The sequence below is a fragment of the Coccinella septempunctata genome, chromosome 9, assembly GCF_907165205.1.
Source record: "Coccinella septempunctata chromosome 9, icCocSept1.1, whole genome shotgun sequence".
NCBI classification, from domain to species: Eukaryota; Metazoa; Arthropoda; class Insecta; order Coleoptera; family Coccinellidae; genus Coccinella; species Coccinella septempunctata.
In genome coordinates, this window is record NC_058197.1 from 12,969,755 (window position 1) to 12,993,209 (window position 23,455).

The 23,455-nt window shown below is 36.9% G+C and overlaps 2 protein-coding genes across 2 annotated transcripts; one reads left to right on the forward strand and one right to left on the reverse strand.

Annotated features, from left to right (window-relative positions):
• On the reverse strand, window positions 1-1,652 carry LOC123320359 (testicular acid phosphatase homolog). The gene is made up of 3 exons (XM_044907656.1): window positions 1,561-1,652; window positions 1,155-1,250; window positions 1-1,090 (listed from the first exon to the last, which is right to left on the reverse strand). Exons 1-3 carry the CDS (start codon window positions 1,645-1,647, stop codon window positions 116-118), a joined length of 1,158 nt encoding a protein of 385 aa, XP_044763591.1. The 5' UTR covers window positions 1,648-1,652; the 3' UTR covers window positions 1-115.
• Window positions 1,653-8,075: 6,423 nt separating this feature from the next.
• Window positions 8,076-20,904, forward strand: LOC123321112 (prostatic acid phosphatase-like). The gene is made up of 3 exons (XM_044908615.1): window positions 8,076-8,312; window positions 11,093-11,191; window positions 20,008-20,904. Exons 1-3 carry the CDS (start codon window positions 8,220-8,222, stop codon window positions 20,902-20,904), a joined length of 1,089 nt encoding a protein of 362 aa, XP_044764550.1. The 5' UTR covers window positions 8,076-8,219.
• Window positions 20,905-23,455: the final 2,551 nt, after the last annotated feature.

Consider the following 23,455-nt stretch of genomic DNA (forward strand, 5'->3'; position numbering starts at 1 on the left):
ACCAGTTCGCATAGGAGTAGATGAAAACGCTTCCTAACAGTAATTTCAACCAAACCTCTCTAGAGATAATAATAGAATGTGATCAAATATGTCGATAATCATGATAAGCGTGTATCTACAGCCCGAAAGGTAAAATAACGCCATAATATTTGTCCTCCAAAGATTGTGGTTCTTCGTATGGTCCATCCTCACATTCAGCCACAGCTGTCTCATGCTCATGAATCAGCGGTTGCACTTTCTTCAAGAATATCTGGTAGTCACAGTCAAGACTGCAATCTTTGATTTTGATCTGTGCCAAATCGTCAGTGGAATTCTTGTAGAAGATGTTGATATACTTATGGCCCAAATAGCCTTCCCGGAGCTCGAACATGATGGACGAGCCAAATTCCGGTATATGGTCTGGCAACACTAGCACCTCTGCAGTTTGTAAGCCATTTATCAGACTGATCATCGTGTCCAGGACAGCAGCGTAGAAAACAGCCTTGAATTTCGGTTTGTACACATTTTTGGGAGGCCCAGGTATGAATTGGTTCATATACTCTGTTATTTCGTAAATAAGTGGACCAATCTTGATTTTCGCTTGGTCCAGTGTTGACGTTGACTCTGCCAATTGGTTGAAAATGTTGTTCTCTATCACGTTCATGAAGTTAACATCGGACCAAGAGGGTTTTTTGTCCAAGTTCATAGCTCTGGCTGCAGATATGGTGTCAAATACATCCAGAAGAGTGATGTTGGGGTCAAACTTCATACCTAGCCTTTCTTCCAAGCGGTCTCTATCTGTGTACTCTGACTCTCGGAAAGAAGAAGTGGTTGTGGACGCAGGAAATTGTTTGCAAGCTGCGCCCATGAAGAGAAAATCGTTGCTGATCTTCTCTGTGTGGACTGGTATGAGTTGTTGATCTGCTACGTCGTTAGTTTGGTTATCAACAGGTGGGTAGAGTCCAGCAAGGACCATATAGGCTGATGTTATGGCTTCGTCGAAATCTATGGCTTGGACATGTATCGAATTCTTAGTGTACACTGGGGGTAAATGTTCAGCGTATCGTTCACGTATCCACTTTCCCAGTTCGTACATTTGTTTCTTCCCAGACTGAAATAAGATTATAATTGGGGACTGTGTAAAAAATTATATTCTCGAATTTTCATATTGATACCTTGGATAATTGGCCATATCCAATAGATTCCCAGTCTGATTTCCAAGGATCTTGAGAGAATTCCTTCAGGGGTGTTCTTTGACCTTCTCTGAAGATCTGAAAGCAGAAACTTTTCAATTTGTTCTCTCCTCCAGCAGGAGTAGAAGAAGGGAAATTCTATCACGAGTAAAGACTCGCATTCACTGTTAGAGAAAAATATTTTTTGCGTATGGAAGACTATTTCCACTGTTCTCTAAAGAGAAAGAAAAGATTGTATAAAGTTAACAAAAGCTACAGTCGAAAACCAAGTTGAACCTAACAAGAAAGCTGTTACAAAAAAAAAGACTACCACTATGATGTTCTTCTAAAAGAATGAAAGTTATTTTGGAACAGTTGGATTTTAAAGAATGGAGAATAAAGAACTTACCACAACAGAAGCTAATAACTCTCCTTTATAACTTTCTGCGTATACAACAATCGAAAAAATAACGAATAGAATCCAGAAATTTGTCATATCGTATTTGTATGTAACGTAGTTACATAAGTAGAAATCTCAAACTGAATGGAATAGTGGCTTCGGAGAAATTATAGAAGGAAATCATGAATTCCAACAACTCTCTGAGCCTCGAAAATGGAAAAACAAAATATTTACTCTATTCTTGAACAAAAATAACAACTACAGACGAAAACAGTGCAATATTTACAAAATACCTATTATCTGGAGTACAGAATTGTTTATACCACTTCCTACTGAGACCACTGGATAATTTCTAGTCATCCTAATATACCGTGGGATGTCTTAGCACTCTGTCCAGTTTAAGACAATTTTTAATGTTTGGTACCCATATATCTTCAAGAAGAACCGTGATTTTAATAAGAGTTCGTGAAATCATCTCACAAAGAAGGTATTTCACTTGTGGTATGACCTGAAGAAGATCTTCGAAGGCTAGCTTCAATGATCAAAGGATCAAACAGCATTCCAGCATCCTAGAATTGGGATTCGTGGTCTTGTGGCTCTATTTCGGGAACTGCGACCATGTGGATCTTTTGTTTTCTACCCTACTCAATCATAGGAACCCAAGGAGGTCGTCAATGGTGTTGATGAAACTGACAACATCCTAAGCGGCCTTGGCCGTTACCTCGTGAGTATCCAGGACCGGTTTCCCCATATGAGTGGTTCTTAGGTCGGCCAGCTCTGGACACTTGCATGCCACGTGTTCAGCTGTTTCTGCTTCTGATCCACAGAGCCTACAAATCTCATCTGCTGACATTACCATTCGGTGCAAATGATATTTGTACCGACAATGCCCTGTCAGCAGTCCCATCATCATCCGAAGCTCAGCTCGTGACGGCTTCAGAAGTTTTCTGGTGTAGGTCGGTGAAATCATCACGAATGTCTTTGACTGAGTAAGTCCAAGAGTGTTTCTCCAGAGGGTTGATCTGTTGTTCAACTCCCATTGTTGGACCGCTGCCTTATATTGGTATTTTCAAAGCCCACAGAAAGGCTCAGGTCCAGCAGGTATTAACCTTGATGCTCTTTTTGAATGTACATCGGCTTTCTCGTTTCCTTCAACACTATAGTGCCCTGGTACCAATAGTAGAGTCACTTTGTTGTCTTTGGCCAGTTGCCATGTCAGCAGAGATCTCTGGCAGTGTGATTCCAGGAACCTCAGCTTGGCCTGACTCTCCGTGGTGATAGAGATATGCGCACCTTTGAGGTTCATTTTAATAGAATAGAACAGAGAATAGAATAGGGATTACTTTGATGTCATTTTACAATTATCCTTTCATTCAGGAGCCAACCTATCTCACGATATTGTTAATAAACTTTCGAGCAGAAGAGTCCCAATATTTTTCTCAATCATTGGAGCAAGGAGCAATTTATCTAAAGCAAGATTATACTTCAGAGTTAGATGAATTCTCTAAGCATATTATTTTTAATTGAAATTTTCCTTCGTATTTTCTAATAACATTTTTTGAATAATAAAGGTATAGCTTGATCCCTTTGGCCGGTACCTAACGCATGAAGCATACAATTCAGTGAGTATTATTAATTTATTCCAAATATTAACTGAATCTGAACATGATTATCCAATACGTCAATTCCTAGAAATATGCGACAAACTTATTTTGCGGCGTATATAATTATACCAAAAGTGGAAATTTTGTTTGCATTCCATGTTCTCCAAAGAATTCTAAAAATTTCAATTAGTGTCATAGTGCACTCAGCGTTATTTCCGACTTTGAGAATTTCGACATTTTTAAACAATCTCCATGCATTCTGATAGAGTTGTTGAAATTTCACTCATTTTGTTGAAAACCACCAGAAATGGCTTAAATATTAGTAGCCAACGTCTGATGTTTTAATAGAAAAAATCAAATGTGATTTTAGTCCATCACTTATTATCTTGCTCTTTCAAGCATTTAAGAGCTTTGGGAAGTTTTACGCGAAAAAATTAAAGAAAAAATTAAAGAATCTATCGGCCATCATAACAAGCTCCTTTGGTGGTGTCCACCATCAACTAGGGAAATGAGATTTTGTGGACATGAAGCTACAGCTAATTAGACTAATTATTGTGTTCTCCTCTTGATCACATATTCGAAAAGATCGACTGTCTCCCTTAGACATTAACCTCTTGGAATTCCCAGGTCTATTTATATCTGTGTTCTAGGCTTGTCAAGGTGTTTGCATTGTTCACCCTAAGCTTCATCATCTTCTTAAATCAGCCTAAATGTGAAGCGGTTTCCACTTATGGACTTCTCACGAAAATCAAGCCCAGGACTTTTTTACTTATCTACTCTAAAAGTACCACAAACAGCCAAAATCAAGCAATTTGTAATACCCTGTTCATTTTAGAATCTAAAATTCCAACTAAATGTAGGTGAGCATTGGAGACAAGTTTGGCTTGGTCATATTATAAACCTCTTTCCATATTGTAATGTGTAGCTATCAGTGAATAATCTTACGTACCTATTTATTCTATTCTCAGCCCATATGGTGTATTATCACTAAATATGAACCAAAATTGTGATAGCATTGGAGGTGTTATTGTCCTCGTTATCAATTCTCATACATAATGAACATTCGGTTCCTTTCCATTTCTACTTCCAGGTGAAATAGATCGAAGAGAAATTAATAATGTCCTGAGATTTTTCTGTCGTTGGAATCGAGTCTGCCTTGACCTGCGTATACGAAACGCAGGTCATACAATGTTTCGTGTCCAAACTAACAATATCCGATCAAGTCATGAAGGAAATCATTAATGCGTTAATTTTATAGTATATTATCATGGTCGGTTCAAGGCTACGATAAAAAATCGGGTCTGGCTAAGCCGCAGGCTGACTTTAGATGATAATTAAACAGGGAAATTTCAAATATTTTCTTGATCAGAGACACGGATCATAAACCAAGAGACAAGGCTACTCTACGCTTTACAATCAGTTGAGATAAGTCCTTTCAAGAATAATTGAAATTATTATGAGATCAAATAGTAATCCTTCATCTCTTTCGTTTTCCTATATCCGAAAAAATTGGACCTTTCCAAGATTCAGTAACTCATTTATTAGAATCCACTCTACAGGAAGAGGTTCCAGAGCCAAGAAGAAAACGTGTGGTATGACAAAAATATGTATATGTACGTATATCTTAAAATGTGAAAAATTTAGCAGGAATTTTAGAAGATAGAACATATACAGGGTGAGTCTTTGACTCGTACAAATATTAATTTCCATGAATAAAAATTTACCGTGTTTTATTCATACTCCGTAAATAAATTGCCAACATTGACTTTGAAGGTGGCTAATGCATATGATTTTTCTTCTTTCCATATTTGTCGTAATGTGGATTTCCTGCCAGTGCTGATACGTAATGACTAGAACAATTTGAAGTACATATTATCAGGAAACACTCTGTTGATGTATAAAATTAATTATATTTTGTCTCATGGCGTGTACTTAAATAGCTCACAATCGAGGACTGATTACATTTGTTGCGTATTTGATGACTATCTGTGAGATTTTTCCTGTCATTTTGATTTAATAGTTCTAATTTTTCACTGAATCTCTGAATTGATCTCTATGTATGGCGGAACTTGTTGAAAACCTGGCGATATCATGAGATTTCCTTAGAATTTTGAATATCTCAAGATTGATGGATAAGGATATCCAGTGAAACAATTCAGATGAATGAGAAAATTAATATTCGTAATTCATTCAATAATATGAAGTAACTTGTATCTTGACACTCTTGCCCAATACGTTCTTCACAAGTTTAAAAAATCAAAATTTTTTAAGAATTCAGGATCATAAAACTTACACACATGGAATTTTGAGGTAACAGAATCATGGGCGTAAAAACGACCTCACAAATTTTATAATTCAGAGTATTCTGTTTCTATTTAAGCTCGTTTGTTCCCAAAAACGAGAGCTTTATCATTTGGCATCTATGTATTTAATTTTCGAGTTCTGTAGTAGTACTCTACTCTCAATCGATTTATTTGAATTCCTGTATGTGTGACAACTGCGGTTGTGAATCCGAACAAACCGGCAGAAGCTCCTGACTCACCTGAACTTTCCTCATTTTTCCAAGCCATGTGGGCCCTAGTTGCGACAGTCATTCGTTTACCAGAATTAAATCATCGTCGTTTCTTGGAACATATTATGAATGAATATCCAGTCAATAGACGATTATCATTGCTTTTTTACACAAAGTAGATTTATAGATTAGAAAGTGCAATATTCGATTTGGAAATGTTGATATTGGTCCACCAATCGTTTTGATGGCTGCAACATCGCAGATTTCATCAAATATTAGTAAATATTACCTGAGGATTGATTCTCGTGTTTATGAATATTACGAACACCACTCATTGTTACAATTACATTGTCTTGTTCATTGACTCCTCGAAAATACTACATTTATATTTGCTTTGTAGCAAACAAATATCATTTCTTCTACTGGAGAATACATACCTTCAGAGAAATGTCATCTCGAACATTCATAAATAGTTGGATATCAATTATTATCTCATGTTGAACCTCACCACCAATGCACTAATTGTAACACAAGAAACTTTTTCTATAGGTTGGGAATCTTTTGAGTTATGTTGGGATTAACACACCACAGATTCAATCGTAAATAAAAATAGTAATTAATCATGAAAATTTCAGTACTTTTCTCTTTTCCAGTAGCTGCTTGAGTTTGGTCAAAAAATTCGTAACCTTTCAATGGAACCACAAACATGCCACTGAGTATATAAAATTCGTCATAATTTCGACTTTATTATTAGAGTATGATGGAGGTTCAATCCATAAAATTCAGGATATACCTTAGTATGTACTCCTATAGAGTAAAACTATAAACCAATAATCAATTGTGCAATGATCTGAAAGATATTTATTTCAACTAGGACATGAGAATTACACTATATATTCTATGAAACATTTTAAATATCGGCGCTTTTTTGTGAATAAGAATAATGGAATCATACAAATCACTTCGTGATCCTATAGATATTGAAAGTATTGACTTTGTGGGTTCCAAAAATTATTTAGACAAAGTGCAACACAAATAAATAATATGAAAGTGTTCGAAATTTCAAACCGATCTATACAATTCATGACTTAAATCGATAACCAGATCAAAGTTAATCAGTTTCAGAAAAATCTCACTTCATAGCGTTGCGAATAAAGGACAGGATTGAGGTGAATGGAAAACATGATAGACATTTTTTTTGATCAATTCCATTGATTAATGAGTCTACCACATACGCGATCGACAATTGCAATTATTTCAATGAAATGCAATAAACGCAGTGTGTCAAATATTTATCTCAATAGATTGGCAAAATCCATAGACATAGAGACATGGACTGAGCAATGCCAGCATGAAATTGGCTATTTATTAGAAAGAGAGAAAAGCTCGTCGGGACATACCTTTCTCTTTTTTGTTCACATAGAGGTGAGTGTAGACCAATCAAAATTCTAGAAAAAGACAACTGCATTCCCGACGTGTTTTTCTCTCTGTCACTTTTTTTGACCGTATTTCATGCATAGATATAAAGGGAAGGCACAGTCCATGTCTCTATGTCTATGGCAAAATCCAAGCTCATGCACCTAACCTTTAAAATTTTATAGTTATAATTGTGTCACCCCAAAAGACAACACAGTTTACAAGATGGATATCTAAAATTGTACGAGGGGTGTAAAAAAATTTTGTTCTGAAATAAATGCATTTTTAACCATAAAAATAAGGTCCCAAATGATGAAACACAATTTTTCAATTTGTGAAGTTTTTTTTTTACTTTACAACAGAAAATTTTGGAAAAACTGTTTTAAATTTGTTGCAGAATGAAAATGATTAATAATCTTGAAAAACATCCTTTAATGTTTGTATATCATATGAAAATCTGTAGGGAAATAATCGAGATTTACTTTTGCTGAAGGAATAACCATAATGTTGCCAACTTTCGAATAGAAATGTCTTTCTTCTGTGTTTTCTAAAAATGATAAATTTCATAAAAAATTTTAGAATGGGAAGCCTGACATTGCAAGCCAACATTATTTCAAAAAATTTATTCTAACAAAAAGTGTTTAAGTATTGATTAAAAAATACTTTTGAAGCAGTTTACTCCTCCCAAAAACTGTGATACAATGTGAAACCATGACTGAACCATTTTATTTCGAAATAATATTAACGTTTAATAATGAAACCAAGCAACTAATAATCATTTAAATAGCTCTTTTGGAAGGTATAAAGTAAGGTCAAAAACAGGTACTTGAACCGAAAGGAGTGACTAAAGAAAACGAGGTACTCATTAAAATACTATCATGTAGATATGAATAAAAATGAGAAGAGCCTGAAAAAGGTTGATAAGCCCATTTATGGTTATTCTCTAGAGCTTCGCTCGCAGTTCGAAAACGCTCATCTCTGCTGATAAGGACAGCCTTGCCATTGACCGCTGTGAAATATTTTCGAGTTTGCGACAAAGAAAACTGTCTTAGACAGAGTCAAAACTGAGCATATAAGACGAAACGAGTAGACGCGACCGCTCCAAATCTATTACCTTGTAGTTTAGTGGAGTCGATATGACAATGTCATCATCAGTTGGTGTTTGGGTTTTGGTCTGCGCTATATCAAGTCACCTGTCAGTGGCTCAGGATCTGGTAGCCGTGACTGTGGTAAGCGAATTCTTGATCGTGTGGTAGAAATTGAAAGTAGACAATCCTGTATAGTAGTATCCTTCACTGTCCTTCTTCGGTGAAATTGAATTGATGCTGAATTTATATTTCCATCATCAAATCAAATTATTCCTCATAAATCTTCATTAAGTCCATCGTTCGAAAATATTAGCATATTCATCAGAGCAGTAGTAGCGTTAGTTTTTTTTAATTGAAAAAATATGATTTTTGGTATATTTCATCCCCTACTTCTACAAGTTCTTGTATTACCTTGAAATTGAAAATATTACCTTGTATTACCGCTTCAATTTTTTTAAAATCATTGTTTTAGTTTTCTAGAAATACCTCATTCTTATTGAATATCCATTTTTATATCGAAAACCTAAAAAATATCGAAAGTTATGCAAGAAAGAAAATTCTCAGACGTCAACAAATAAAAATGTTCCAATTAGAATGATATTCTTATATTTTACGTCAATATTTGCGATAATTCGTAATTGACTGCAACTTGAGCCGATTTTGTAGGAATAAATATTTAATTTTATTGGACTGTCCATAATATATGTTTGATTCACAATTTTTTGTAATAATCTCCCTACAATTTATCTTCTTGATTTTGATTTTTTTTTTGAAGTGTTTGAAGACATTGAATACTGATCAGTATGACCTTAAAAGAAACAAGATAATAAAATTACCTTCATTCATTGCGACGAACAGTTGATAGTCAAGTTTAATCCTTTTGAGATGAAATTATTTTTGGAGAAAATTATGATTATCAATGACAATGTGTAATATATTAGATATTGATTGAAATTAAATCTGGGAGAATTCTGCATTTCCTGAAACTTTTAAGGATGTTCACTCTCTTATTATAAATTATAATTTCAAACCTTTTTTTTTTCAGTTCACTGTCAGGCAACAATTTTTCTACTTGATTTACTCCTGACAAATATGTGCAATTAACGCAGGAAAAAATTATTCATTTCAAGTTTTTAAATGATTTTGTTCCAGAGATTGGGTGTGAAAACCCTAAAAAGTTTCAGAAAATGGAATATATTAATTTTCTCTTCAAACTTATTTCAGTTGTGGCGTATGGATTTTTTTAATCATTTGAATTGAAGAAATTTTTGGTAATTATACTACTATTATTATGCAGGTAGATACGAATTCCATAGATAATTCAAGTTTAATGAATCGATTTGTTTTAATTAGACGGCTAATAATAAGCATTTATTCTATTACATTTGATTTATCCAACGACTAATTATAAGTATGACGATTTTTTTTGGTGAGAAATATTCGTCGCAAATTTTTCCATGCTATAAATCAAGTAACTTTTTATATTTTCTCATTTCGTCTTCAATGTGTCAATTCAAGTACTGAAAATATAAGTCGGTTTCAAAAAACCCATACTAATAACCTATTTTAAATATCATTGAATCATTCATGGTTGGTATTCAGGAATTTTTCAACATTCCGTGACCAATTATTCATATTCGTATCTCAGAAGTACAGAAAAAAGGGAAAAATTAATTTTTCCTCGATTCTTGTTCTAATTATTGCTGGAGTAAGAATTATCAACAGGTCAGATTTCATTGTTCCAACTCGTGGTTATTATAAATTAATTCAGAAGTTCCTCATAATACGAGAAATTAAAAAGATCAATCTATTCCCATATAAAATGTTTAACGAATTAAAAACTCGGATCACTGAAAACTGCATAATATCATGTGTGAAATGATAAATTATCGTGAAAAAATAACATACGTAATTTTTCAATAGGTTATCTACTAAATACCCTTGAATAATTGTTGATGGAGAAATAGACGGAAAAAATTAATAAATAAAATGTTCCTTATATACCGCGCGGAGCATTTTCGAAATTCAAGGAAATATTTCAGAAATCAAAGACAGGTATTTTTCCAAAATATTCACAATGCTGGGTTGTCATTGATATATTTTTCTTTCTTATCACTACTGGATTGTTGTGGTTCGGTTGAAATATTTATGTTAATTAAAAAAGTATTAAAAAATAACTACCCCAAATTTCTAAGCCATTCTCGACAAACAGAAATTTTGCAAATATATTCCCAACTGCTTTGTCATTATTATTTATGAAACTATTATACTAATTACCATTCATTTTATGACACCAGCTCAATTTTCTCAAGATAAAATACCATATATCACTATCGGGTAAAATGGTACTACAAATAGATGGAAATGCACATTTCAATACGTGATGAACCTATGAATTTTTTTATTTTCCAAAATGAAACATGAACAGACCTTGAAATTTCCTCATGAAATGTTTCAATACACATTTTTAGACTCAAATGTGTCCTACATTTCAAACAATATATTCAAGTGTACAACCTACTCATTTTTTTTTTCTTCAACTGAACGTTCAAGAAATTTGGATTTTGATAAAATTTCCACAATTAGCACGAATATTTAAATTACTGTGTACATATATGAATGAATGATTTTTTAATGCTAGGGAATAGATGCCAAAAATATTATCAACTGAAAATTATATATAAATAATAGTAACTTGAAGGCTAATTTAAGGTGATTTGTTGCTCCTAAAAATCATGTGTATAAATACTCAAGGTCAATCTATATAAAATGTTTGTTCGAGTGCTGGTTATATAGCTATAGTAAAAAATTAGAGAATTTTTTTGTGCTGAAACGTTCAAGACTTCTTGGCATGTATTTTTTATCGTATCTTACTTTGCTAAGCATTATGGTAGCAGTTACTTCATCTTTCTTTTTTTTAGTTATATAGGCATGGTCATCGATCTATTCTTGATCCCTACCCTACGGATCCCTACAGGAATGAAAGTTTTTGGCCAGTTCCATTTGGGGAACTAACAAATGTAAGTATAATTTGAAGAATTATTCCAGTATCTACATACCTACCTACGCACCATTTGGTCCCCTATTTATGTGATTACTGTTGACGTAATCTAACAATAAGTACTTAATTTTTTCCCCCATTTTCAATGATAATAAGACCTGAATAAAATGTTGTTATCGTCTCCCAGATCTTCATTAATCTTATCACGTTAAAGACAACACTGCTTCATGGGAAAATGGATACTATTTATAAATTGATGTACTGTTGACAATATTATGTATGCTGGGGTTTCCAAATTAATACGGAAAATTATTAGGATGTTATAGATTCTCAAATGTTTATATACAGGGTATCACAAATTGCTTGATTTTGGCTGTTTCTTCATTTCAAATACTTATGGTATCTTTTTTTGATTTCATTTTATGTATAAAATGGCTTTTCAAAAATAGATATATATGTGTAGATATATGACTTCGCCATTTTAGTGAAATTTCAATTTTTGATACAATTCTTTGAAACTATTGACCACAGAATGGTTCACTCTCAATGAATCTCCATCTCTTCAATACAAATTAAGATTTTACGTTCATAGAATTTCATTTGTTAGCTGAAATATCTATAATAGTAAGTTTACACATGCATGGATTTACCGGCGCCAGTCTTAACGCCAGTTCAACTTTCACGCCAGTAAGCGTTTACACGGTTTTCAGTGTTTTGCACGAAAGTTGCTAGTATCGATACTCTCGTTATAGTAGGTACCTACATAATGTCACGAAAGGAGCTGTTAAAAAATTGTCGAAAAATTGCAAAATCGATAATTGATAGTATGATTGAAGATTTAGAACGGAAAAAACGACATAAAAGAAAAGGTCGCTTATGGGTGCGCAATTGGATTGCCCAGAGACCAATGATGGGTGATTCAAATTCTCTTTTGAAAGAATTTTCAATGGAAGACCCCCAAAGCTTTCGAAATCATTTAAGAATGAAACAAGAAGGATTTTATTTTCTTTTACAACGTTGACTGAGTTTCACTTTATGTAGACTGTGTCTCTCTAATTTGTACTACTTGATGCAAAATTCTATTAGCTGTTTCAAACCATGGTAACTTTGGTGTGTATAGCTCATCAGTACCTGCGCCAGATTTTTTTTTCTCTATTTTTCCCAATTCTGTGGTATAAGTATTCCTTATACTACGTATTTTGCCTTTAACTTCCGATGCACCAAATCCTTCAATATTCATTAATCGTGCTATCTGTAAATAGCCATTTTCCCTAGCATCTTTATTTTTGTACATTTCAGAATGAACGTCCCACAAACAAGGAACTTGTTCATACAATTCTAAAAACTGTATTATGGTTTCAGATTTCCATTTCTTGTCTTTTTTGTTCATCGTTAAAACACAAAACTCTCAAAAGAACCAAAGTAAACTATTAAACTGTGCCTCCAACCTTAAAAGTAATTTGCCGCTGCGTGAACAATATTCATTGGCGTGCACGGAATGTGTTTACATTTGCAAATTGTAATTTCACTGGCACAAGAAAAAATACTGGCGCATAAAATTTTGGAAGCGACCAAAATTTTTAATCCATGCATGCCTGGATAACGGTTGCACGCCAGTAAGTGTTTACATATGCATTTTAATGTTACTGGCGCGCCAGAAGTCACCGGCGCCAGTAAATCATTGCATGTGTAAACCTACTATAACTTCAACAAAATCATTCGAATCAATGTCATGCTAAACTCAATTTGAATAAATATCGAGCAGAATTTCCATAATTAATACTATAACGTTGATAAAAAATGATCACTGAATCGTATCAAATTTTTTGCCATGTTGAAGTGTCGGGGGAGGGTATGGGAAATTTGAAATGGCGAGCGCCGAAGGCGCGTGGCCGGGTAGAGCGGTAAATGGAACGCAAGAGTAAGAATCGAGCTTTCCGAAAATGCCTAGATCGTATTTTTACCCCGTCTAGAAGTGTCCGAAAATTGCGTGAGAAAATCGCGAAATTCACGATTTTCGCGAAAAGGTACCAATTTGATTTGATTAGCTTGAGAGATCCGCGGTAGCTCGAGAGCCGGGATGGGTGTCGAACTAAGCTCGAAGAACCCGAAATTAAAATAGGCCTGTTTTTTTTCCCGGAGCCCGAACGATATTACCTAAAACAGCGTAAGAAATTTGAAAATTTTTGACGTCTATTAAAAATCGAGTGACATTCCACAAAATTAAATTATTTTCTATTGATTATCAGAGAAAATTAAGTGAAAGTGCACTTTGACAATCGATGTCAGAGTGTGATTTAAAGGTTAACGTCAGTTTTGACGGCTTGGCAGCGATCACAGAACGAGGTGCCTTGAATCGATCGGGCTTTTAAAAAACGTTTTTGGCCTAGATATTTATAAAAGGGGAATCGAGCGAGGGCCGAAGGCCCGAGCTACGAACAAAAGGCGTATCGCGAGGGCCGAAGGCCCGAGCTACGGACGAAAGGCGAATCTGCCAGTAAAGGTGAATCTACCTACAAGGTGGATCTCCTGGCTATACTAGTTAATACTATAACGTTGATAAAAAATGATCACCGAATCGTATCAAATTTTTTGCCACGTTGAAGTGTCGGTGGAGGGTGTGGGAAATTTGAAATGGCGAGCGCCGAAGGCGCGTGGCCGGGTAGAGCGGTACATGGATAGCTAGAGGAAGAATCGAGCTTTCCGAAAATGCCTAGATCGTATTTTTACCCCGTCTAGAAGTGTCCGAAAATTGCGTGAGAAAATCGCGAAATTCACGATTTTCGCGAAAAGGTACCAAATTCATTTGATTAACTTCAGGGATCCGCGGTAGTTCGAGAGCCGGTATGGGTGTCGAACTAAGCTCGAAGGACCCGAAATTAAAATAGGCCTGTTTTTTTTCCCGGAGCCCGAACGATATTACCTAAAAAAGCGTAAGAATTTCGAAAATTTTTGACGTCTATTAAAAATCGAGTGACATTCCACAAAATTAAATTATTTTCTATTGATTATCAGAGAAAATTAAGTGAAAGTGCACTTTGACAATCGATGTCAGAGTGTGATTTAAAGGTTAACGTCAGTTTTGACGGCTTGGCAGCGATCACAGATCGAGGTGCCTTAAATCGATCGGGCTTTTAAAAAACGTTTTTGGCCTAGATATTTATAAAAGGGGAATCGAGCGAGGGCCGAAGGCCCGAGCTACGAACAAAAGGCGTATCGCGAGGGCCGAAGGCCCGAGCTACGGACGAAAGGCGAATCTGCCAGTAAAGGTGAATCTACCTACAAGGTGGATCTCCTGGCTATACTAGTCAATATAATAACGTTGATAAAAATGATCACTGAATCGTATCAAATTTTTTGAGATGTTGACCTTTGGGAGGAGGGTATGGGAAATTTGAAATGGCGAGCGCCGAAGGCGCGACACGTGGACATGCTGGGTGTAAATATCTAGAGGAAGAATCGAGCTTTCCGAAAATGCCAAGATCGCATTTTTACCCCGTCTAGAAGTGTCCGAAAATTGCGTGAGAAAATCGCGAAATTCAGGATTTCCGCGAAAAGGTACCAAACTGATTTGATTAACTTGAGAGATCCGCAGTAGCTCGAGAGCCGGGACGGGTGTCGAACTAAGCTCGAAGGACTCGAAATTAAAATAGGCCTGTTCTTTTTCCCGGAGTCCGAACGAAATTACCTAAAAAAGCGTAAGAAATGTGAAAATTTTTGACGTCTATTGAAAATCGAGTGACATTCCACAAAATTAAATTATTTTCTATTGATTATCAGAGAAAATTAAGTGAGTGCACTTTGACAATCGATGTCAGAGTGTGATTTAAAGGTTAACGTCAGTTTTGACGGAATTATCTTGGCAGCGATCACAGAACGAGGTGCCTTAAATCGATCGGACTCTTGAAAAAACGTTTTTGGCCTAGATATTTATAAAAGGGGAATCGAGCTATGGACAAAAGGCGAATTGCGAGGGCCGTAGGCCCGAGCTACGAACAAAAGGCGTATCGCGAGGGCCGTAGGCCCGAGCTACAGACGAAAGGCGAATCTGCCAGTAAAGGTGAATCTACCTATAAGGAGGATCTCCTGGCCATGCTAGTTAATACTATAACGTTGATAAAAATGATCACCGAATCGTATCAAATTTTTTGCCATGTTGAAGTGTCGGGGGAGGGTATGGGAAATTTGAAATGCCGAGCGCCGAAGGCGCGTGGCCGGGTAGAGCGGTAAATGGAACGCAAGAGTAAGAATCGAGCTTTCAGAAAATGCCTAGATCGTATTTTTACCCCGTCTAGAAGTGTCCGAAAATTGCGTGAGAAAATCGCGAAATTCACGATTTTCGCGAAAAGGTACCAAATTCATTTGATTAACTTCAGGGATCCGCGGTAGTTCGAGAGCCGGTATGGGTGTCGAACTAAGCTCGAAGGACCCGAAATTAAAATAGGCCTGTTTTTTTTCCCGGAGCCCGAACGATATTACCTAAAAAAGCGTAAGAATTTCGAAAATTTTTGACGTCTATTAAAAATCGAGTGACATTCCACAAAATTAAATTATTTTCTATTGATTATCAGAGAAAATTAAGTGAAAGTGCACTTTGACAATCGATGTCAGAGTGTGATTTAAAGGTTAACGTCAGTTTTGACGGCTTGGCAGCGATCACAGATCGAGGTGCCTTAAATCGATCGGGCTTTTAAAAAACGTTTTTGGCCTAGATATTTATAAAAGGGGAATCGAGCGAGGGCCGAAGGCCCGAGCTACGAACAAAAGGCGTATCGCGAGGGCCGAAGGCCCGAGCTACGGACGAAAGGCGAATCTGCCAGTAAAGGTGAATCTACCTACAAGGTGGATCTCCTGGCTATACTAGTCAATATAATAACGTTGATAAAAATGATCACTGAATCGTATCAAATTTTTTGAGATGTTGACCTTTGGGAGGAGGGTATGGGAAATTTGAAATGGCGAGCGCCGAAGGCGCGACACGTGGACATGCTGGGTGTAAATATCTAGAGGAAGAATCGAGCTTTCCGAAAATGCCAAGATCGCATTTTTACCCCGTCTAGAAGTGTCCGAAAATTGCGTGAGAAAATCGCGAAATTCAGGATTTCCGCGAAAAGGTACCAAACTGATTTGATTAACTTGAGAGATCCGCAGTAGCTCGAGAGCCGGGACGGGTGTCGAACTAAGCTCGAAGGACTCGAAATTAAAATAGGCCTGTTCTTTTTCCCGGAGTCCGAACGAAATTACCTAAAAAAGCGTAAGAAATGTGAAAATTTTTGACGTCTATTGAAAATCGAGTGACATTCCACAAAATTAAATTATTTTCTATTGATTATCAGAGAAAATTAAGTGAGTGCACTTTGACAATCGATGTCAGAGTGTGATTTAAAGGTTAACGTCAGTTTTGACGGAATTATCTTGGCAGCGATCACAGAACGAGGTGCCTTAAATCGATCGGACTCTTGAAAAAACGTTTTTGGCCTAGATATTTATAAAAGGGGAATCGAGCTATGGACAAAAGGCGAATTGCGAGGGCCGTAGGCCCGAGCTACGAACAAAAGGCGTATCGCGAGGGCCGTAGGCCCGAGCTACAGACGAAAGGCGAATCTGCCAGTAAAGGTGAATCTACCTATAAGGAGGATCTCCTGGCCATGCTAGTTAATACTATAACGTTGATAAAAATGATCACCGAATCGTATCAAATTTTTTGCCATGTTGAAGTGTCGGGGGAGGGTATGGGAAATTTGAAATGCCGAGCGCCGAAGGCGCGTGGCCGGGTAGAGCGGTAAATGGAACGCAAGAGTAAGAATCGAGCTTTCAGAAAATGCCTAGATCGTATTTTTACCCCGTCTAGAAGTGTCCGAAAATTGCGTGAGAAAATCGCGAAATTCAGGATTTCCGCGAAAAGGTACCAAACTGATTTGATTAACTTGAGAGATCCGCAGTAGCTCGAGAGCCGGGACGGGTGTCGAACTAAGCTCGAAGGACTCGAAATTAAAATAGGCCTGTTCTTTTTCCCGGAGTCCGAACGAAATTACCTAAAAAAGCGTAAGAAATGTGAAAATTTTTGACGTCTATTGAAAATCGAGTGACATTCCACAAAATTAAATTATTTTCTATTGATTATCAGAGAAAATTAAGTGAGTGCACTTTGACAATCGATGTCAGAGTGTGATTTAAAGGTTAACGTCAGTTTTGACGGAATTATCTTGGCAGCGATCACAGAACGAGGTGCCTTAAATCGATCGGACTCTTGAAAAAACGTTTTTGGCCTAGATATTTATAAAAGGGGAATCGAGCTATGGACAAAAGGCGAATTGCGAGGGCCGTAGGCCCGAGCTACGAACAAAAGGCGTATCGCGAGGGCCGTAGGCCCGAGCTACAGACGAAAGGCGAATCTGCCAGTAAAGGTGAATCTACCTATAAGGAGGATCTCCTGGCCATGCTAGTTAATACTATAACGTTGATAAAAATGATCACCGAATCGTATCAAATTTTTTGCCATGTTGAAGTGTCGGGGGAGGGTATGGGAAATTTGAAATGCCGAGCGCCGAAGGCGCGTGGCCGGGTAGAGCGGTAAATGGAACGCAAGAGTAAGAATCGAGCTTTCAGAAAATGCCTAGATCGTATTTTTACCCCGTCTAGAAGTGTCCGAAAATTGCGTGAGAAAATCGCGAAATTCACGATTTTCGCGAAAAGGTACCAATTTGATTTGATTAGCTTGAGAGATCCGCGGTAGCTCGAGAGCCGGGATGGGTGTCGAACTAAGCTCGAAGAACCCGAAATTAAAATAGGCCTGTTTTTTTTCCCGGAGCCCGAACGATATTACCTAAAAAAGCGTAAGAATTTTGAAAATTTTTAACGTCTATTAAAAATCGAGTGACATTCCACAAAATTAAATTATTTTCTATTGATTATCAGAGAAAATTAAGTGAAAGTGCACTTTGACAATCGATGTCAGAGTGTGATTTAAAGGTTAACGTCAGTTTTGACGGCTTGGCAGCGATCACAGAACGAGGTGCCTTAAATCGTTCGGGCTTTTAAAACACGTTTTTGGCCTAGATATTTATAAAAGGTGAATCGAGCGAGGGCCGAAGGCCCGAGCTACGAACAAAAGGCGTATCGCGAGGGCCGTAGGCCCGAGCTACGGACGAAAGGCGAATCTGCCAGTGAAGGTGAATCTACCTACAAGGTGGATCTCCTGGCTATACTAGTCAATTTTAATAAAACTCATAAAAAGTTCTCAAAGTGAGTAGGGGGAGTCCGGGAGACTTGCTCAGGTAGGAGACTTGAACCACCTCAAATATTTCAATTCAAATTTCGCGCTACCGGTATCGTGAATAGCTTGCGACATACTCGTAACAAGGCACAACTAGTGACGGCTCCATTTTTGCCGCCATCACAACAGTTAGGGAGAGAGAGGGTTGAACGTGCTTTTTTTGTTAGGAAGTAAGAAATTGAATCATTTTTGTTTGTTACACTGTCTGAAAAGTTTAATAGGTGCGTGGCGTGGCGTGAATCATTTTTGTTTGTTACACTGTCTGAAAAGTTTAATAGGTGCGTGGCGTGGCGTGAATCATTTTTGTTTGTTACACTGTCTGAAAAGTTTAATAGGTGCGTGGCGTTATTTAGTTTTATTGCTTTCATTGATTAATATTGTTTTACAATCGATGAACCTTTTTGATGATAGTTGTAAAAGTTTCAAGAAAACATGTGTTGAATAGACTGAAAGAGAGTGCGGGAGACTTGACCCATGCTTTGGTCGGGAGACATAATCAGTGGTTCAAGTTTCCTGAACTGAGCTTAGATAATAGTTTGCTTCAAACAAAGAAAAGTATAAAAAAATATTCAAAGGTTCAGAAGAGTGGAAAACATCTCGGAAATAAGGGTGACTCTGAAATAGAAAATATGTATTTCATATGCTGATACATATGATGATGAAAACCTTGACATAGGCAATCGTTGGTCATTAGAAATTGTTTTCTTTCAATGTTTTTCCTGATAAACAAACTTATGGTCAAGTCTCTTTTATTTTTCTATTTCGCCCCCTGTTCAACTCTACCATGGGTTAGGGAGACATGAGCCAATTTTCGGTTCCTAAAAAAAAGAATAGCTTTACTCAAAATGTTCATCTCACCATCACGCTACTATTATCTATCGTTACCTATTTGGTCATGAAAATCTTCACGCACAAAAATGAGTTGCTACCATTTACAGATACAACTTAAGTGGCTTCAGGGTGAAAAGGGGTTCAACTCTCTCGGACTGCCCATACCATTATTCTAATAAACCAATTCGGCATCTTTTTCTGACAGAATTCAATATATTCAACAGCTTAACCCAAGAAATGTCTCTGATAGCGTTCCTGACTCTCTGCTCCAAATTGCTCTATTTATGACTGGAGTCATATGAAAAATTGTAGTATTTCAGTACAACTAGTACTCAGTTGGTCTTCCACGATCTTGTCTCAAGCATTCTACTCTTCGAAGCATAGTTTCTATGGGATAATTTATGGAACTTTGGGAAAAATTGGACCAAATATGCTTCAAAACGTGAGAAAGCTGCTCCAAATTGTTAATCAATTCTGGATTTTCATATTTGGGACCTCCTACAAAAGTACTTGTGGAAACCATACATTTCTGGTCAGTTTTTGATTGTTAAGTAAAAATTTAAAACCTGCTTTACGGGCGCCATCATTGGGGGCTGTAACAAAGAAGGGGGGTCAGGGAGGATCAAAAAAGTAAAGTTTATATGAAAGACCCATCTATTTTTGGCTCATTGAACTTTTATTGGTTTTTTTGATCTTCATCTTCAATAATTTTCACATATTCGTTTCAGATCGGCAAAAACCAACATTACGCCCTTGGTAAATGGCTGCGGCAACGTTACACCTCCTTCCTGAGCAGGAAATACATGGCGAAGGAAATTCACATAAGATCATCCAACTACGATCGATGCTTAATGTCAGCAGCCTCCAACTTAGCCGGTCTCTACCCACCGGAAGGAGACCAAATCTGGAACCAAGCGCTCAACTGGCAACCCATACCAATCCACAGCCGTCCAAAAGCGATGGACGGTATGCTGGCCCTGGAGAAACCATGCCCCGAATACCAAAGGCTCCAGAAGGAACAACTCAACAGCAACTACCACCAGAAGATCATCGCAGCCAATAGCAAACTCTACGTCTACTTGTCTGAGAAGACAGGGATGAAGATCAAGGACTTCATAGGGGCGAACGATATCTACGATACCCTCCTGGTCGAGAACCAATCAAACTACACCCTTCCCGAGTGGACCCAGTCTGTGTTCCCAGAGAAACTGCGCCAGCAAGCCGTGATTAGGTTCGAATTTGACACCCACACCCCACAGTTGGCCAAGTTCGGGGTGGGGCAGGTTTTCGACAGGATCTTGACCCAATTCGATTCCCGTGTGAAGAATCTGACGTTCCCCAAGTTCCAGATGCTGTCAGCGCACGACACTAACGTTTTCAACGTGCTGAACTCCCTCGGGATACCCAATTTGGAGATGGTTCCTTACACTGGCATGGTTATTTTCGAGCTGAGGAGGAATAGCTACGGGAAATACTACGTGGACTTCTTGTACAAGAAGTCCGATAGGGCGGAATTGCTCACGATCAAGGGCTGTGAAACCGACTGTGATTACGATAGATTTAAGGCTATTTTGAAACCGTTGTCCTCCATTTGGAGGGAAGGAATGCTCAAAGCTTATAAATGAAAAAGTTTTAAACGAATGTTTTTACTTCTTGGCAACTCAGAACTGAAGAAACGAGGGTAATTCTTTTTGAATGCATAAAATATAATTATTTATACTGTCTTGATATGAATCTGTTCCTGAAAAATAAAGTAAACTCACCAAAATCCAAAAACGAACCTTTTTATAGCCAATTCCCATTCCTTAAAGATTTCCTCTACCTATTCTATATAACAATATGCACCAACATTTAAACGAAAGAGAATTTCATGAGAAACACAATTAATAAACCAATTTGTTTGCGCTGTCATACTACTTACTGCATGAAATTTTACTGAAAAATAAAATATACCAAACGAAATGAAAGTTTATTTTTTACAGAAATCATAAGTCATAAGTCATTATCTACCAGTAGTAAGAATATTTATTGAAATCTACACATACGAGGATCTATTGATATATCTAGTTAGCCTAGACCAGTTCCATGCATAAACAAATATTGCGTTACCATAGCAACGAACAATAACTCATTAGAAGTGTCAGCGTGAAGTTTGAGGTCAAAAAAGTCAATCAGAGTTACGCAATAAATTAAAAGAAAGAAGATGTCCACCGAAATGGTGAAAATCGAAAATTTTCAGCATATATCGAGCCATGAGCCATCATCAAGTACCTGCATTTAAAAGGGTTAAGGGGTAAGCAGATTTACGAAGATACGCTCAATACTCTTGGTGATCAATGTTCTTCGTATGCGACCGTGAAAAATTGGACTGCAAGGTTCAAAAGAGGTAAATTTTCCATTGAAGATGATGATCGATCGGGAAGGCCAGTTTCTGTGTCAGTCCCCGAAAATATCGATGCAGTTCATGACATGACTTTATTAGACCGTCGAATTGGGCTAAAACGGATATCTGAAGAGTATTTCATACGAACGCGTTCATCATATAGTTCACGTCAATTTGGATATGAGAAAAATGGCTGCAAAATGGATCCCCAAATGTTTGAATGTTGACCAAAAGCGTGCAAGAGTAGGAGCATCGCGTTCGATCTGTGCTCGATTTGAAAACGATGTAGACTTCTTAAACCGAATTGTTACTGTGAATGAGACTTGGGTACATTTCTAAGATTCGGAAACAAAGCAAAAATCGATGGAATGGCGACACTCTGGTTTTCCAAGACCTAGGAAAATTTGTGTCCAACAATCTGCTGGAAAAGTTCTTGCTTCAGTTTTTTGGGATTTTCATGCAGTAATCATGATTGATTATTTGGATAAGGGTGGAACAATAACCGGAGATTACTATTCGACATCACTGACCACACTACGGGAAAAAATTAAAGAGAAAATACGCGGAACGCTAGCCAAAGGTATTTTGTTTTTGCAGGACAACGCCTCTGCACACAAATCTCATGTTGTCATGCAAAAAATTCGTGTTTTAGAGTTTGAATCACTAGACCCTTATTCACTAGATTTGGCACCATCCGACTATCATCTCCTTTCTAAACTGAAAAAAGTTCAATAAAAGCTGTGGACGCCTGGCATGCAGAGCAAGAAGAACCATTTTTTTTCAAAGGTTTAGAGACGTTGCAGGTTCACTGTAATAAATGTATCCAATTAAGAGGAGAATATATGTTGAGTAATAAAATATTTTGACATTGAAATTTTGTTTGGTTCTATAGTGGACACACCTCGGGTTTCATAAAGCTTGATCAGGGAATCAACGCTTGATTGACCAACAGACGTCAATTTGTCTTCAGTCGATAATTCAGTCATGATCATTCATAATATCATTCTCGTATCAAATTATGATGTTTATACGCCCATTAAATTATTCTCAATTGCTACTTCTTCAATATATTCAAAAATGAAAAGGTTTCAGTGATTTCGTTTTAGAAATCAAGTGACTGTCAAATCGTTGATCGCACAATCAAAGTTTTATGAAACCCGCTGTAAGAATTTTTCGATATATCCTTGGAATATACGCATTTTCATCAAATACCAAAGTTTTTCATCGAATGATTCCGAAATAAGGTATATCGCATGCCCAAACTTGATTTTTCATCGAGAGATGGACTCCTACAACAGAAATATGCAAAATTTTTAATATTCTGAGTGTTATCTTGACCATGACTCCTATATTTTACCTCTAGTCCTATCACCTGTGGAATAAAGAAATAATACACTGACCATCGACTCTAGTTGTAAGTTTCTGGGATTTATTATCATTCATACAGCATATTCCTGTACAGGACTCACTACATTTATGTTCAACTTCTTGGAGTTACACTGAAGGAATTGGTTACCAATTCACTTTCGAAAATAGATGTCAAAATCCAAAAAAAGGTGGATACAAATTTAAGGTTGAATTCGTTAAATTGTTCTGACGATATCCACAGACTGTGAAAAAATAAAAGTATGAAAAGGTTGCAATCAAGTGAACGTAAACGTGGTTATTTCACTCGGACGGACCACTCCGAGTGTATTAAATATTTGATGCACGAAAGGGTAAATTCAAAGGTTATGAAGTTATCTTGTAGTATAAATATCATGATACTCTGAAACAATCATCAGTACCATCAC